We start from the raw sequence: 12808 nt of genomic DNA on the forward strand, positions 1-12808 counted from the left end.
ATATTTTAAAAGGTAACATCATATCTCCTACCTTTGAAATTTTAAATTGACAATATTTAGGCAAATATTCTATAGTTTCTGCAACTTGGAGATAAACAAAACATAGTAAAGAAATCTGGAAAATGTTACCAGAGAGTGGGGCACACTTCACTGGCATTAATGTATCTAATATCTAAGATTTCACAAAAGAGGTTGTCCCACCCCAACCCCAAATTTTAAACAGGTAAGATTTCAACAGGGTTTCACTCTAGAGAAATAGGAAAAAAATTAATTTGGTAACGAAAAATGCTAAGATTCTAATATGTAATTCTATTTAATCAAAATTAGTCTGACAATTATTTAACAGTGACGTAACTGAATGATCATTTGGGAACCACTACCATTAACAAGGCACTGAGTCTAACAGTATGGCTGTACAGTCAAGAGCATAAACTCTGACAGCACACCAACCTGGGTATCAATCCTAGCGTCACCTCCTGTAACCTTGGCAAATCAGTTAAACTCCCTGAGCCCATTACATTACCTGCAAATCAATGATAGCGATGAACGGGGGTGGTATGAGGGTTAAAATGCATTGTGTATATAAAGAACTTAACACAGCCCTGGCACAGAGAAAGTGTTGAATTCTTGTTATTTGCCAATTTTTAGATGATTCTGGCTTGTATATGGAGAATAAAGATATGAAAGCAGTTAGAAGGTGATTGAAAGGGAGATGAGAGCTCAAAGACTCAATGTTTTCCAATAGCATATCTGGGAAGGTGGGATATTTATAATCATGTACATAAGGATGTGCATAGTGATATTCTATCTAGAACATTGGGGATCTTCCATAAAAAATGGAAGATTTTCCATTCCTAATATAAATATTATAATCAAAAAGAAAACAGAAAAATCAGAGTTTAAGATCTTACTGTTTTAAATATTTTTATAAAACTTAGAACTGATCAGTGTAATATATGTATTTTTCAAAGGACAATATTGTTGATGATAGAAAATGTGTTTTATGAAAAGATATATAATTATTGAGATTAGAAAGATTTCACATTTTCTATAATGTTATAAGACAGCACACTCCTCAATAGCAATAACCCTGTTTTTTCTTGGTATCCCCAGAACCTAAAAAAATATTTCACATATAATGTTTAACTAATCAATAGATACTTTCCAGCCTTAACTAAATTCTCAGGGAAAGATTCCTAGTTTTTTCTATTTTGTTTAAATGCTAACATTAAATATTGGTCTTTTTTAAATTAAGAAAATGTGAACACAAACCTAACATGTATGTATTATTTGTGTGCATTAAATTGATTTACCTTAACAGCACTTATAGCTGTGTCAAGCGCTGAAACCTCATGGTCTTTGTGAATATCTAATGCCTTGTCCATTTCAGAAACTGGACTTTTGCAGGTGTAGCAGTAGGAGTCAATTTGGGACTTCTTTGGTTCCTTTTGTATTTTCTTTGTTACTAACCCTGATGCTGACTGATCTTGTTCTGTCTTCTCTCTGTCCAACTCTTTCTGTTTAGCCTTTATTCTTTCTTCCATCTCACTTACAAGTTCATGTTCCCTGCTGTGCTCAAAGGACTCTGTTCCTTGAGATAACACATCTTCGGGCGTGGATTCTGAATACAGTTCTTCTGATAAGATGTCGTGACCAACCACTTCATGGTTCAGGGAATCAACAAATTCAAACTCATCCTGCACGGGGCTATTGCGGAGCCTCTCTTCACTTGACTGATGTGGAGCTGGCACTTTAGGTTCTTCTTGTGATGTTTCTTGAATATAAGTGGCACCAGATGCAAACTCCTCCTCTGGGAAAGACACTTGTACTGGGACATTCAGATTGACTTCTGGGCTTGCGTTTCCTGCTTCATTGCCCTGGCTACTTGGCTCATCTACACTCTCCAGAACACGGTGGGTATCTTCAAATGGAACTGCATAGCTCATCTTCTGGGTAACTGCTCTAACTTCCTCTGTTATGGGAGATTTCCCCTGCATCACTACCTCATCAAAGGTCTCTGTATGGCCTCCTCCTGATTCTCCTTCCCTGTAACCAGCCTTGTGCTGTTCTTCCAGACTCTTCTCCCAAAAAGTAGTTCCAGCCTTCCCCCCAATTTCCCTTTCTGCAGCTCTCAGTTGGTGTGAATCATCCTTACCAACTGGCTTTTCTCCTAGACCTTGGCCTTGATCCTCTTGAGTTATAGATGTGTCATGAAGAATGTCATCTTTGAGTATGTACTTCTCAAAATACATTCCCGTTCCATCATCAGTGTCAGACTGTCTCCTTGGAAATGATGCCTCAGAATTCACATTGTCACCTTCAGAAGATGTCTCCTCTTCCTCCTTTTTCTCCCCAACTGCCTCTTCATATAGATCCTTATATAAAAATGCAAGTGCATGTGGCTCTTCCAGAAGCTCAGGGTTAACGGCTTTGGCAGTGGTAGGAAATATCTGACTTCTTGATAGAACTCCTTCCTCTGCATCAAATAAAGGCATCCCAGGTGACCTGGAGTCTACATCTCTACTGACACCCTTTGAAGTATTTCCATCAGTTGAGTTTTGGATAACCAAAGACTCTGGCATCTCTGAGTGAGATAATTTTCTGTGGTCCTTTTCTAGCCCATAAAAACTTTCATCTAACTTCACCAAGTCATATTCATGTTCTAGGGCACCTTCCTGTGAACTTTCTGGGAAAGAAATAGTTTCTTCTGTAGCTTCCTTTGGAAATTCTTCAGTAGTTAATTTCTGTGGTTCTTTCTGTTTTTCTGGGTCAGGGGAGATGTTATAATCAATCAAAGTATATTTTTCAAAATAATCCTCTTCACTGGAAATTGTGGGTTGCATAAAAGTGAAATCACCCTTTTCTGAATCAGTGAATATCTCTTTTATTTTATGAATTTCCTTTGGTTCATTTTCTTTGAGTGATGTAACTTTCCTATCAGACTCTTCTAACTTGCTCTCTTGTGTTTTATGGGAAGCAACCACCTCATTCTCATCACGCAGGGATTTGATTTGAAATGAAGTTTTCTCTTCCAAATATTCCAATTTATCTTGCATTTGTTCACTTTCTTCCTGATCCACGGAAGGAATGAAAGCAGGAGCATGGATATTCAATATCTCGCAGCCTTCGGAAATGATGCTAAAGGCACTCTTTTGGTCTTCCGAAAGCCCTGCTGGCTTACTAGTCACTGAAAATTCTTCACCTTTGACGGAGGTGCCTTCCGGCTCCTTAGGCGTGTCTTTTATAGGAGTCATCCCATCAGTGTTGACTGCTGATGCATTAAGTATAAACTGAGCATAGCTACTCGTTGCTGAAGCGAGTGGTTCATTTCTGTGAGTATCCTCCACAGCCTCCACGTGGCGCTTTGAAACAAGAACAGATTGCTTAGGCATCTCAGCTGAGTGTTCTTCATACGACTGGATGGTGTGGACTGTAGGCCTCTCTGACCACATTTCCTGTTTCTTCACTGCATCCGTTTCTAGAGATGTTCCTGAAAGAGGCGTTTGTGGCTTTGCAGATGGCAGCTGAGTGGGTGGTGTTTCTAAAGGCTCTGTTTCGTCAGGAGTTTGCTCTGATGTCCTTTCAAAGTCATTAACTAGAGATCTTCGCTTCCTGTTTTCATCTATTACAGCCATGGAGCCCCCTGTGGACAACTCTGATACTGTGAACTGCCCTCTTCCCTCTTCTGGACCCACCATACCCCTGCTTGACTTTTCTAACCCCAGATTTCCTCCCTGGGCTAAAGAATCCTCATCCATTTCCTCATCACAAGGCAGCTCCATAGGGTGGGAAGCCTTGGTTTTCTCCACCAGAGCTTTACTTCCTCTCAGCAGATAGGGTTGAGTTTCTGGCAGCTTTCTTTCCCTGATTTCTGGGTATACCTCTGCAAACATGCGTTCAGGTTTTTCAATAATTGATGGTGTTTTAACCAATGAAGGTGGTTGAGTTTCACCCAAAGAACGATCTAAAGAGACAGCCGATTCTCCAGGCTCAGGCATGGCTGTGTTCAGTGACGAAGGCCGGCTTTCCTCCTTCTTTCCTTCCGAAAATAACGGCGCCTGCTCTTCCTTCCCTCCTCTCTTCTCAGCAGCAGCAGTCATGCTGGATCTTTCTATGTGCTCTTCACTTGCATCGATGTGCTCCAGTTTCACAGCAGCTTTTGACTCTTCCAATTTACAAGGTTGAGATTCCGGTGTCGCCTGCAATTTCCCTATCTCTTTATTTTCCCTAAGCTCTAAGGGGGCTGTGATTTCTGGTTTTCCTTCCAGCTCCGTCTTTTCTGCCAAGGCAGATGATCTAGTTTCCCAACTATCTTTCTTCTCCATTGGGCGTTTGAGTTCCTCTTCAGAATGTGTCAAAGAAGTAGGTTTTGGCATTTCTTTCTTTAGTCTGTCCTCACCAAGATCAATTAAACTGCCTTTTGATTCTAATGACAAAATTACTGGCTCTGGCTTCTCTGGTTCCTTTATGATGTTTTTACTTGCAAAGTCGAATGAAGCTGATTTGGGCTGTTGTGGCATTTTATCTACCATGTCCAAAGAAAAGAGTGATTTCTCCTTTTGAGCACTACTTGGCTCTTCCTTAAGAACAGAAATATTCCACATAGATGGAGGAGAGATTTCTGGTTTCTGGCGCCTCTGACTTTCAGTTACATGAAGAGGAATAACATTCTTGGTGTCTTCCATAACCAATTTCTCACTCCTGGGGGAAGACAGTTGAATTCCAAGATGTTCATCACCAGCAGAGGTAACTAAGTTTGTGCCTGTTTCCTCTGAATGGTCTGGGATTTCTTTCTTCACATAATCTTCAGTATGTGCCTCAGAGTTGGATTCTGAGTGATTTAAAATTTCTACATTTGATAAAAATATGAGTTTATCTTTAACACCTTGACCTTCACTGGATTTAACTGAAATATCTCTGGATTCTTCCGCAGGTTTAAGTTTGACTTCAGGTAATGAATGAACAGCTGGCTTCATGGTTGCATTAACATCCACGGGAAGTGTACCTTTAGGCTCTTTGGCAGGGGCTACTTTCTCTACGGAGGGACTTGACTGAGTTTCTAAGTCTTCTTTTTCAGCAACCTTATTATCTGGAGTGCTTGATCCAAAAAATAAACTGGACATCCATGATTTGAAAGATGAAATTCCTTTTATCCCCTTTTCTTCAGGAAGACCTTGCTCAGTCACCGTTGGCTTCTTGGAAGGCTTTTGTGTCACCTCTGGTGTCTCTGGGTGTGGAGGTGCTACATTTGCTGGGACTGAGGGGACTGGTTTACTTTGGGTGGACAGTTTCACTTCAGAAGCTGCTTTTCTTCCTTCTTTCACAACATCTGTAGCCTCTGACTGAACTAATTCTGGTTCTTGCAATGGCTTCTCTCCAGACAGAGGAGCTATGCTCCTGTGTGCCTCTTTGTCTTTGTCCAGTATGGGCTCTGCAACTTCAGCCAGAAAATGTGCTTCTCTGACAAGAGAGGGGACAGTTTCTTCCTTTACCTCTTCCACTGATGGGCCACACACTGATTTCTGGAAAGTTCTTTCAGGAAGTAGCTTGACTTCTTCCTGGGTGTCTGCTCTGCAAGGCCTAGAAAGTTCTGTGTTTGTTTTCTCTGATATCAAATTTTTACTATCTGTGAAAGAACAGATTTGCCTCTCCTCTGCAACACCTCTCTCTACCTTTCCAGTTGGAACTACAGATTTTGGTTCCTGAGCCAGCTCTACTTCTTCAGAAAAGTAAGTTGTAGTTGATAAGTTCTCTGCCTGACCACTGGATACATCAAGGGTAGAGACTGGTTCTTCTAATGACAAGTGGGGTTCCTCAGCAGAATGTGGCAGAACCTGCTTTCTGATTTCAGATGTGTGATCCATACCCAGCGAAGCAGCCTTGAGCTGTCCTGGCATCAGGTCGTGCCTACCAGGGGAATCTGGTTGCCTAGAGCCTAGTTTTCTGATTTCATACTGACTGGACAAATCTTCTGGCTTGTCCAGCATCCAGTTATCATCCTTTGGAGAAATAAAAGGCTCCTTCACTTTTGTTCCTGTAATATCTGCAGACTCAGTTATAAATGATTTTGATTTTTCCAAAAGCAAATTCTCTTTCCAATCTGAAAATTGTTTAAGATCCAGATCTGCCTTATCTACAAAAGAGCTGCTCACATCAGACACCTCAACAGCTTCACCTGCATGAAGGGTTTTTTCAGGCCTCTTTTGTTCTGTAAGGAGGTCAGAAGCAACCTTTGATGGTTCTGCAGCAGGCACAGGAAGCTCCCTGTTTTCTTCCTGTTCTTTCCGTCTGTTCCTACAGCCCTTTTCTAAAATGGAATCCCCTGTTTCAGTTACAGGAGATTTTATTGGTTCCATATCTATAGATTCACTTCCTCTACCTACACTACCACTACGTTCTGACCCAGCGGTTGGCAATTCTGAGAGCTGGGGTGACTTGTGCTTCTCCTCAGGCTCAGAAGGGAGCTCTGTAAGACCTTGTTTTCCTGACAGGAAACCTCCCTGGAGCACTGGAGAAGTTGCCTCTTTTGTTTGTTTGTTCATCTCATCCCTGCTGGCCAGTAACGTTGGGGCTAAATCATCTGACATTAAATTTTCGAACTCAGGAGGAGAACTTGTTATCTCCTCAGGTCTGTCCTTTGGAATTATATGTGTGGGTGCAGGTGACACATTTTCTGATGGAGGGAGCTCACTTTCTTCTTTCTGTACCTCACCACCTAGCTTGAGCGGAAGTTTAGGCTCAGACTTTGACACTTCTGAGACAGACACTGAGTTTTCTTTCTGTGATGAAACCAAGTGTTGGGATTCAAGGACTGTAGAAAGTGAAAGACCTTGCTTGTCTCCCCTCCTTGCTTCCTCAGACACATCCAAATGCTGAGAAGATGGCATTTGGGGTATTGGCAAGCCAGGTTTAACTTCTTCAGTTTCTACTTTTGACCAAACAGAATGCTCTGCTGCAGAGGATGGACTTGGAGCTGAATCTAATTTCATTTCTTTCTCTGCTTCTGGCCAAGCTGAACTTCTGGATAAAGACGCTTCAGTCAGAGAAGCAGCATTTTTAATTGATACCTTTTCTTCTTCTGTAAGACCTGAATCCTCATCTATAGACATTATGGGTGGTAGCAAATCACCTCCCATTTCACTGTTTGCTACTTGTGCTAAGCTTGGGTGTTCCACGGGACTGGCAAGAGATGAATCTGTCAGGATTTCTTCCCTCCCTAATTTGGTTACGTTCGAATCAAGCTTAGCTCCTGGCCCTGTGGCGGCAGAAGAGCTGGCTTCAGTCACTTTCTTCATTTCTTCTGAGGAAGCTGAAAATGCTGGTGGTACAGGTGGGTGATGTGCAGCTTCCTTTTCTAGTCCCAACGAAGCTGCAGGAAGTGCTCTTGTTATTTTGGAATCGTGTTTCGCTTCCGTTTTCACTCCAGATAAAACCTCAGGCTCAAAAATAGATGTTTCCTTTGGAGGTGAGCATGGTTTTGTTACTTCACGCTCCTTCTCTGACAACACTCTCTGCTCTGGTTCAGAAGTCACAGTTGGAGCTAAATTGAATTTGACATCCGTCTTTGGCTCATATTTCAGCCCAGACCCTGGAACATTTGGAAGCTGAGGCTTTAGTTTTTGATCCTGTGATACACGTGCAGTGGCTTCTTGAGAACCAGGTGCTGTTTCTTCCTCTCTGACTTTAAGAAAAGTCATCTGTTTATCTGTAGTTTCCATAGTGAGCAAGGCTTTCGGTTCCTGTCCTTTCTTAATTTCATGGACTGACTCAGGTGAAACTGAGGGCTGAGATGTGAGCAAAGCAGGTTTGGTTTCTTCCTTTGCCACTGATGCAGGTAAAGAAGGAGGTGTTGTTGCTGCTGCTGAACTTCCCTTAATTTCTTCCTTCTTAGACACACTGGAGAAGTGTAGAGGAACCAGGTCTTCAGGCCTGGGCTCCACAGAGGCTTGAGCCTTCTGCTGCTGTGCCCGGATGAGATATTCAGATACAGATATTGAGATTGTTGGAGCATCTGGCATAATTTCTGCTTGGTCTTCTTTCTCCGCGGAAGGTGGCAGGCTCAAGTCTTCAGATACAGGCATGCGAGGGAAAGGCTCAGCCTCATGCGGCTGTGATAAATCAAAATGTTCAGGCACAGGTGTAGTAGCTGATGAACCCACCTCTTCTTCCTCGTTCACTTCTGAAAAGTCGGAATATCCTGAAGCCGACCTTGAAGTTAGTAGTGAGTCTGGCTCGATTTCGCTTTTCTCTATTTCTGGGATTCTATACGGTGGGATTGAAACTTGTGATGCTGAATCTGGAGAAAAAAGTTCCATTTCTTCAGTGTCTTCATCTGACAAAACAGTATGCTCAGATGGGGACGTTAGACACAGTGGAGAGTCACACTCCAATTCTCTTTTCTCTAATTCCTGAGTTGGATATGGTGAAAATGAGAATTCTGACACAAATGCAGAATCTGGGGAAAAGGGTCCAGCATCTTCCTGTTCTTGCTCTGATAGATTTGTGGGTGGGGAAGCACCTTTTAGATGTAGAGGGGCTGGATGGACAATTTCTTCCTCCTGGGACTCTGGTGTTATATATGGCAGTACTAGAGATTCAGACAGGGAAGGGGATGAGTACCGCTGGGTTTCTATGGTCTCTTCTTTTGAGAGGACCACATGGTCAAGTGAGGGGGCTAAATTAGGTGGTAGGGCCTGGCATTCTGAAGGTACCTCAGTTGTGTTGGGGGGGAGAGAATATTCAGGTGCACAGACCATATCTGATGAATATAGTCCAATGTCTTCCTTTTCTTCTTCTGACAGAAACATGGACTCAGAAATGCTTTCTGGTTTGAATTGGGGTACATTATCAATTATTTTCTTTGGGGATTCCTGTGTTTCATTTTGTGGAACTGAGGATTTGGAAGTCAGTTTTGAACTTGATACGAAACGTTCACTTCCGAGGTCTTCATCTTCAGATAGGACTGCATGTCCCACTGTAGCAGGTGGAAGTGGTGGTGAATGGTGTTCAGACGTCTCCTCAGTTATGGTTGATGAAAGAGGGTATTCAGAGGAAGCATCCACAACTGGGGAATGTGGTTCAGTGCCTTCCTTCTCTTCTTCGGTCAGAATCATGGGCTCAGAAACAACCTGGGCTTTTAGTGGGGGGTCATGGTCAGTTGTTTTCTTCAAAAATTCTTGTGTATCATGAGATGAAATTGAATATTCAGAAGCAGAAGTGGAGTCTGGTGTGTAACACCCACTTTCTGAGGCCTCGTCTCCTGATAAAACCAGGTGGTCTGATGGAACTGTTGAAAAGAGAGGGGATTGGGATTCAGATGTCTTCTCAATGGTGGATGGAGAGAGAGAATGCTCAGATGCAGAGGCTGTAGCTGGGGAATAAGGCTCAAATTCCTCATTCTCTTCTTCTGAAAAAACTGCAGGTTCAGATATGGCTTCTACATTGGATGGAGAAACTGCCTCGTTCTGCTTCTCTAATTCATAGTTCAAGTCCTGTGGAACTGAATACTCAGACACAAAGGCAGAATCGGTAGAAACAGATTCCTTTTCCTCTCTTTCTTCCTCAGACAAAGTGGCATGTTCCGGTGTGGGTGTCATCTGTGATGGTAGAATTAACTCTTCTCTGTGCTCCACTTCAAGGGACAATGGTGATGGGAAGGGCTTCTGAGAAATTACAGGACTCTCTGGGTAATCAAGCTCTATGATCTCGTCTACTAAACTAGAATCTTCAGGTTCAGTGTTATCAGTGATTGGTGGGGAACTTTTCACTTCCTTCTCTAGTTCTTGTGATGCTAGAGAGATAGGTGCCTCAGGCACCCGTTCCTCCTCTCCTTGGACACTGGGCTCAGGGGAGATCAGGTGTTCAGAGTCTAGGTCAGTCTTTTCTATTAAAGACAGCTCTAGCTCTTCCTTGTCTGGCTCAAACTTTTCTTGGATGGATGGTAGCAGTCCTGGTGATCCTGTCTCCAAAGTTTCCTTCTCTGTCTCTTGTGGCAAAGAATGGTCAACAGAAAATCTCTTTTCCTGTTTTACATCAGCAACTGAGTCTGGGAAGACTGAAGAAGTTTCCATTCCTTGTGAGTCAGGTTCAAATTCTTCCTTTGCTGTTTCCAGGAGCACAGTCGCAGGTGTACTGAGTGGCTCTGTTTCTTGGGGTTTTGATTTGTCAGTTGGCTGTTGTACTGTCTGCGGATATCTAAGATGTACTTCTTGATCTGTTGTGTCATTTCTTGAATAAGAGGAAACTGTGTGCTCACTTGCATGTGTGGCATTTAAGGGGGAATCAGTATACATTTTCTTTTGATCTTCATGGCTGAATAATGAAGTGATGGATTTTGATCCTTTGGTGAGGGCACCTCTCCAGGGTGGAGCAAGCTCTCTGATGGTATCATCTTCTGGGCTTTGGGCTTCTAATTTACTTCTTTTGGATACTATTTCAGAATCACAATTTCCCAAATCTGGCTCTAGACTAATAGATGCATCTTTTCCTTTCCTATAATGTATTTCTTTAATTACATAACCTTTTGGCAATGTTCCATAAAATTGTAGCGGAATCAGTTCTTCTTTAACCGAATTAAACATCTTAATTTTGTATTGTACTGTTCCTATATACACTGGCCTCAACACTAATGGCTTGTGCTCTTTATATATTGCTCCTGTAATAGGAGGTGTGTTTGAGGTAGTCTTCTTTTTTCTTGTCTTATCATCAATGCCAGCAGATGGCATCTCTTTCTTGGTGTCTAACACCTGGCTTTCTGAAATTAAAGGACTGTCTTCTTTGTGTGCCAGAACATCTTGTAATTCCAAAGAATTTCTCTTTCTGCTGCCTTTCCGACGCAGTGATGGTGAGCCATGTTTGGACTTATGAGTTCTTTTCCGAGTCTTCTTAACTTCATCCACAATAAAGGACACATTTCCAGGAAGTGAATTCAGAGCTGACCGTTCGGGACTAAATACACCAGAAGTCTGACTTTCTTCTGAAGCCCAGGGAGTGGAAGATCTACTTGAATTGGTCTCCCAGGTTATTCCACTATCTTCCTGTTGGACAGTCACCATGGAAAAGGAGGGGTCAGAGATGATACACTCCTGCTTGGTCTTGCCCTCTTCATTCTGATCTGACAACCTACAATGAATGATATCAACAATTATATATTATAGTAATAAAATAATATTTAATAAGTTAATGTCTTAACAGATAAAAGTTTAATGTGAAAATTGAAATATAGAAATCTATGTTGCCACCTACCTAAATATAGGGGTACTTATAAATTAAAGTTAGGATATCAAATGCAATAACATATCCCAGGCCATAATGACTTGATATCCCTCAGACTGAAAATAAAGCTGAAATTCAGTTTAGCACTTTTCCTCATCTGGATTCCCTTCTGATTCCCCATGTTTCCCAGTCAGTGAGGTTCCCTTAAGTCACCAGGACCCTCACTGTGACTCTTGCATCCATTGACTTTGTTCCCACAGTCACCACGAAACCTAGCTTTGTACCACTGCACTCCATCTGCTTCCTATCTGGACAGTTTGGTCGACGCTTACCTCTTGTATTCCCCCACTCTCCATCCCTCCTGCTCATCCTTTCAGACTGGCTTTACCAAACATTTCATCATGCTACTCACAGAAAAATCTCAATAAACCTGTCATACTTAGCAAATAGATAGATCAAAATCCATGGTTCGCTGGTCCTTATCTGACTTTATTTACTGATGAATTTCTATTATAACTATAATCACGTGCCACAGAAAAGCATTTTGGTTAACTACGGACCATAAAAACAACAGTGGTCCTAGGAGATTATAATGGAGCTGAAGATTCCTGTTGCCTAGGGACACTGTAGCCATCACAACACCTTAACTCAAGAATTTACATGTTTGTGATGATGCTGGGGGTGGGGGCCACTGTACTTCCAGATTCACAAAAGCATAGCACATAGAGTTATGCAAAGCATAAAATACTTGATAGTGAGAGTAAGCCATGTTACTACTTTATGCATTTGCTATACTATTCTTTTTCATTATTTTGGAGTGTACTCCTTCTACTTTAAAAAAAAAAAAGCTATTGTATGGCTGGGGATGCAGCTTAGTGTTACAGCATTGATCTAGCATGTGCAAGGCCATGGGTTTGACTCCCAGAACCATAAAGAAAAACCATATGCCATGTAATACCAGGAGCAGCCTCTTCCATCTTATATTTACTGTCTCTTAGTTGTATCCAGAAGCCATAGGCAGTGTTGATCTCTACCATCTAGCTTGTGTAAGTATGTGCTGCGCTGCTCGTACAACAAAATCAATAAACAATGCATTTCTCCGAGTATGTTTCCATCATTAGTGTGTCTAATCCACTATGTAATAAATACTTCATGGGGCCTCAGTCATAATAAAGGAACATCAGATCCATGGATGAAAGAGGGGACCAAAAACTTTACTTTCATCATCTGTAGAACAAAGATAATAATAAAATTTACATTGTGGAGTTTTTCTAAGGATTAGTTAATACACATAAAGTGCTAAGAAAAGTGCCTGGCATATAATTGGTGCTCAATAAATGCTATTTGCCATCAGGTCTTCCATCCAATCCTTGAACTAGAGATCAAAGAAATATGAACATGGCCATTTTCAGTGGTGTGGATATTTGGAAAGGCGTCTGCTTGGCGTGCTCCCATAGGTCATGAATAGCAGGAAAAAAACCTCCATTTTGTCCTGGGCCAGTCCTGACTCCAAGCTTTGGCCACTTTGGCATTCTTCCCAGTCACTGGCCTCCCCCAGTGACACATTCAGGCCTTTTCACGACCCTGACTATGG

General features: G+C 42.0%; 1 protein-coding gene across 2 annotated transcripts in view; it reads right to left on the reverse strand.

Annotated features, from left to right (window-relative positions):
- Cmya5 (cardiomyopathy associated 5) overlaps positions 1-12808 on the reverse strand; it is a 114042-nt gene that overhangs the window by 57110 nt on the left and 44124 nt on the right. For both annotated transcript variants that reach the window (XR_003847077.1, XM_008853327.1), the window contains exon 2: positions 1314-11121. Coding sequence is in view for 1 of the 2 variants with exons in the window: in XM_008853327.1 (XP_008851549.1) it covers positions 1314-11121 (9808 nt within the window). In the remaining variant the exon portion in view is untranslated. The remainder of the gene's footprint in view (positions 1-1313; positions 11122-12808) is intronic.

The sequence above is a fragment of the Nannospalax galili genome, unplaced genomic scaffold, assembly GCF_000622305.1.
Source record: "Nannospalax galili isolate Female #2095 unplaced genomic scaffold, S.galili_v1.0 scaffold45, whole genome shotgun sequence".
Taxonomy (NCBI): domain Eukaryota; kingdom Metazoa; phylum Chordata; class Mammalia; order Rodentia; family Spalacidae; genus Nannospalax; species Nannospalax galili.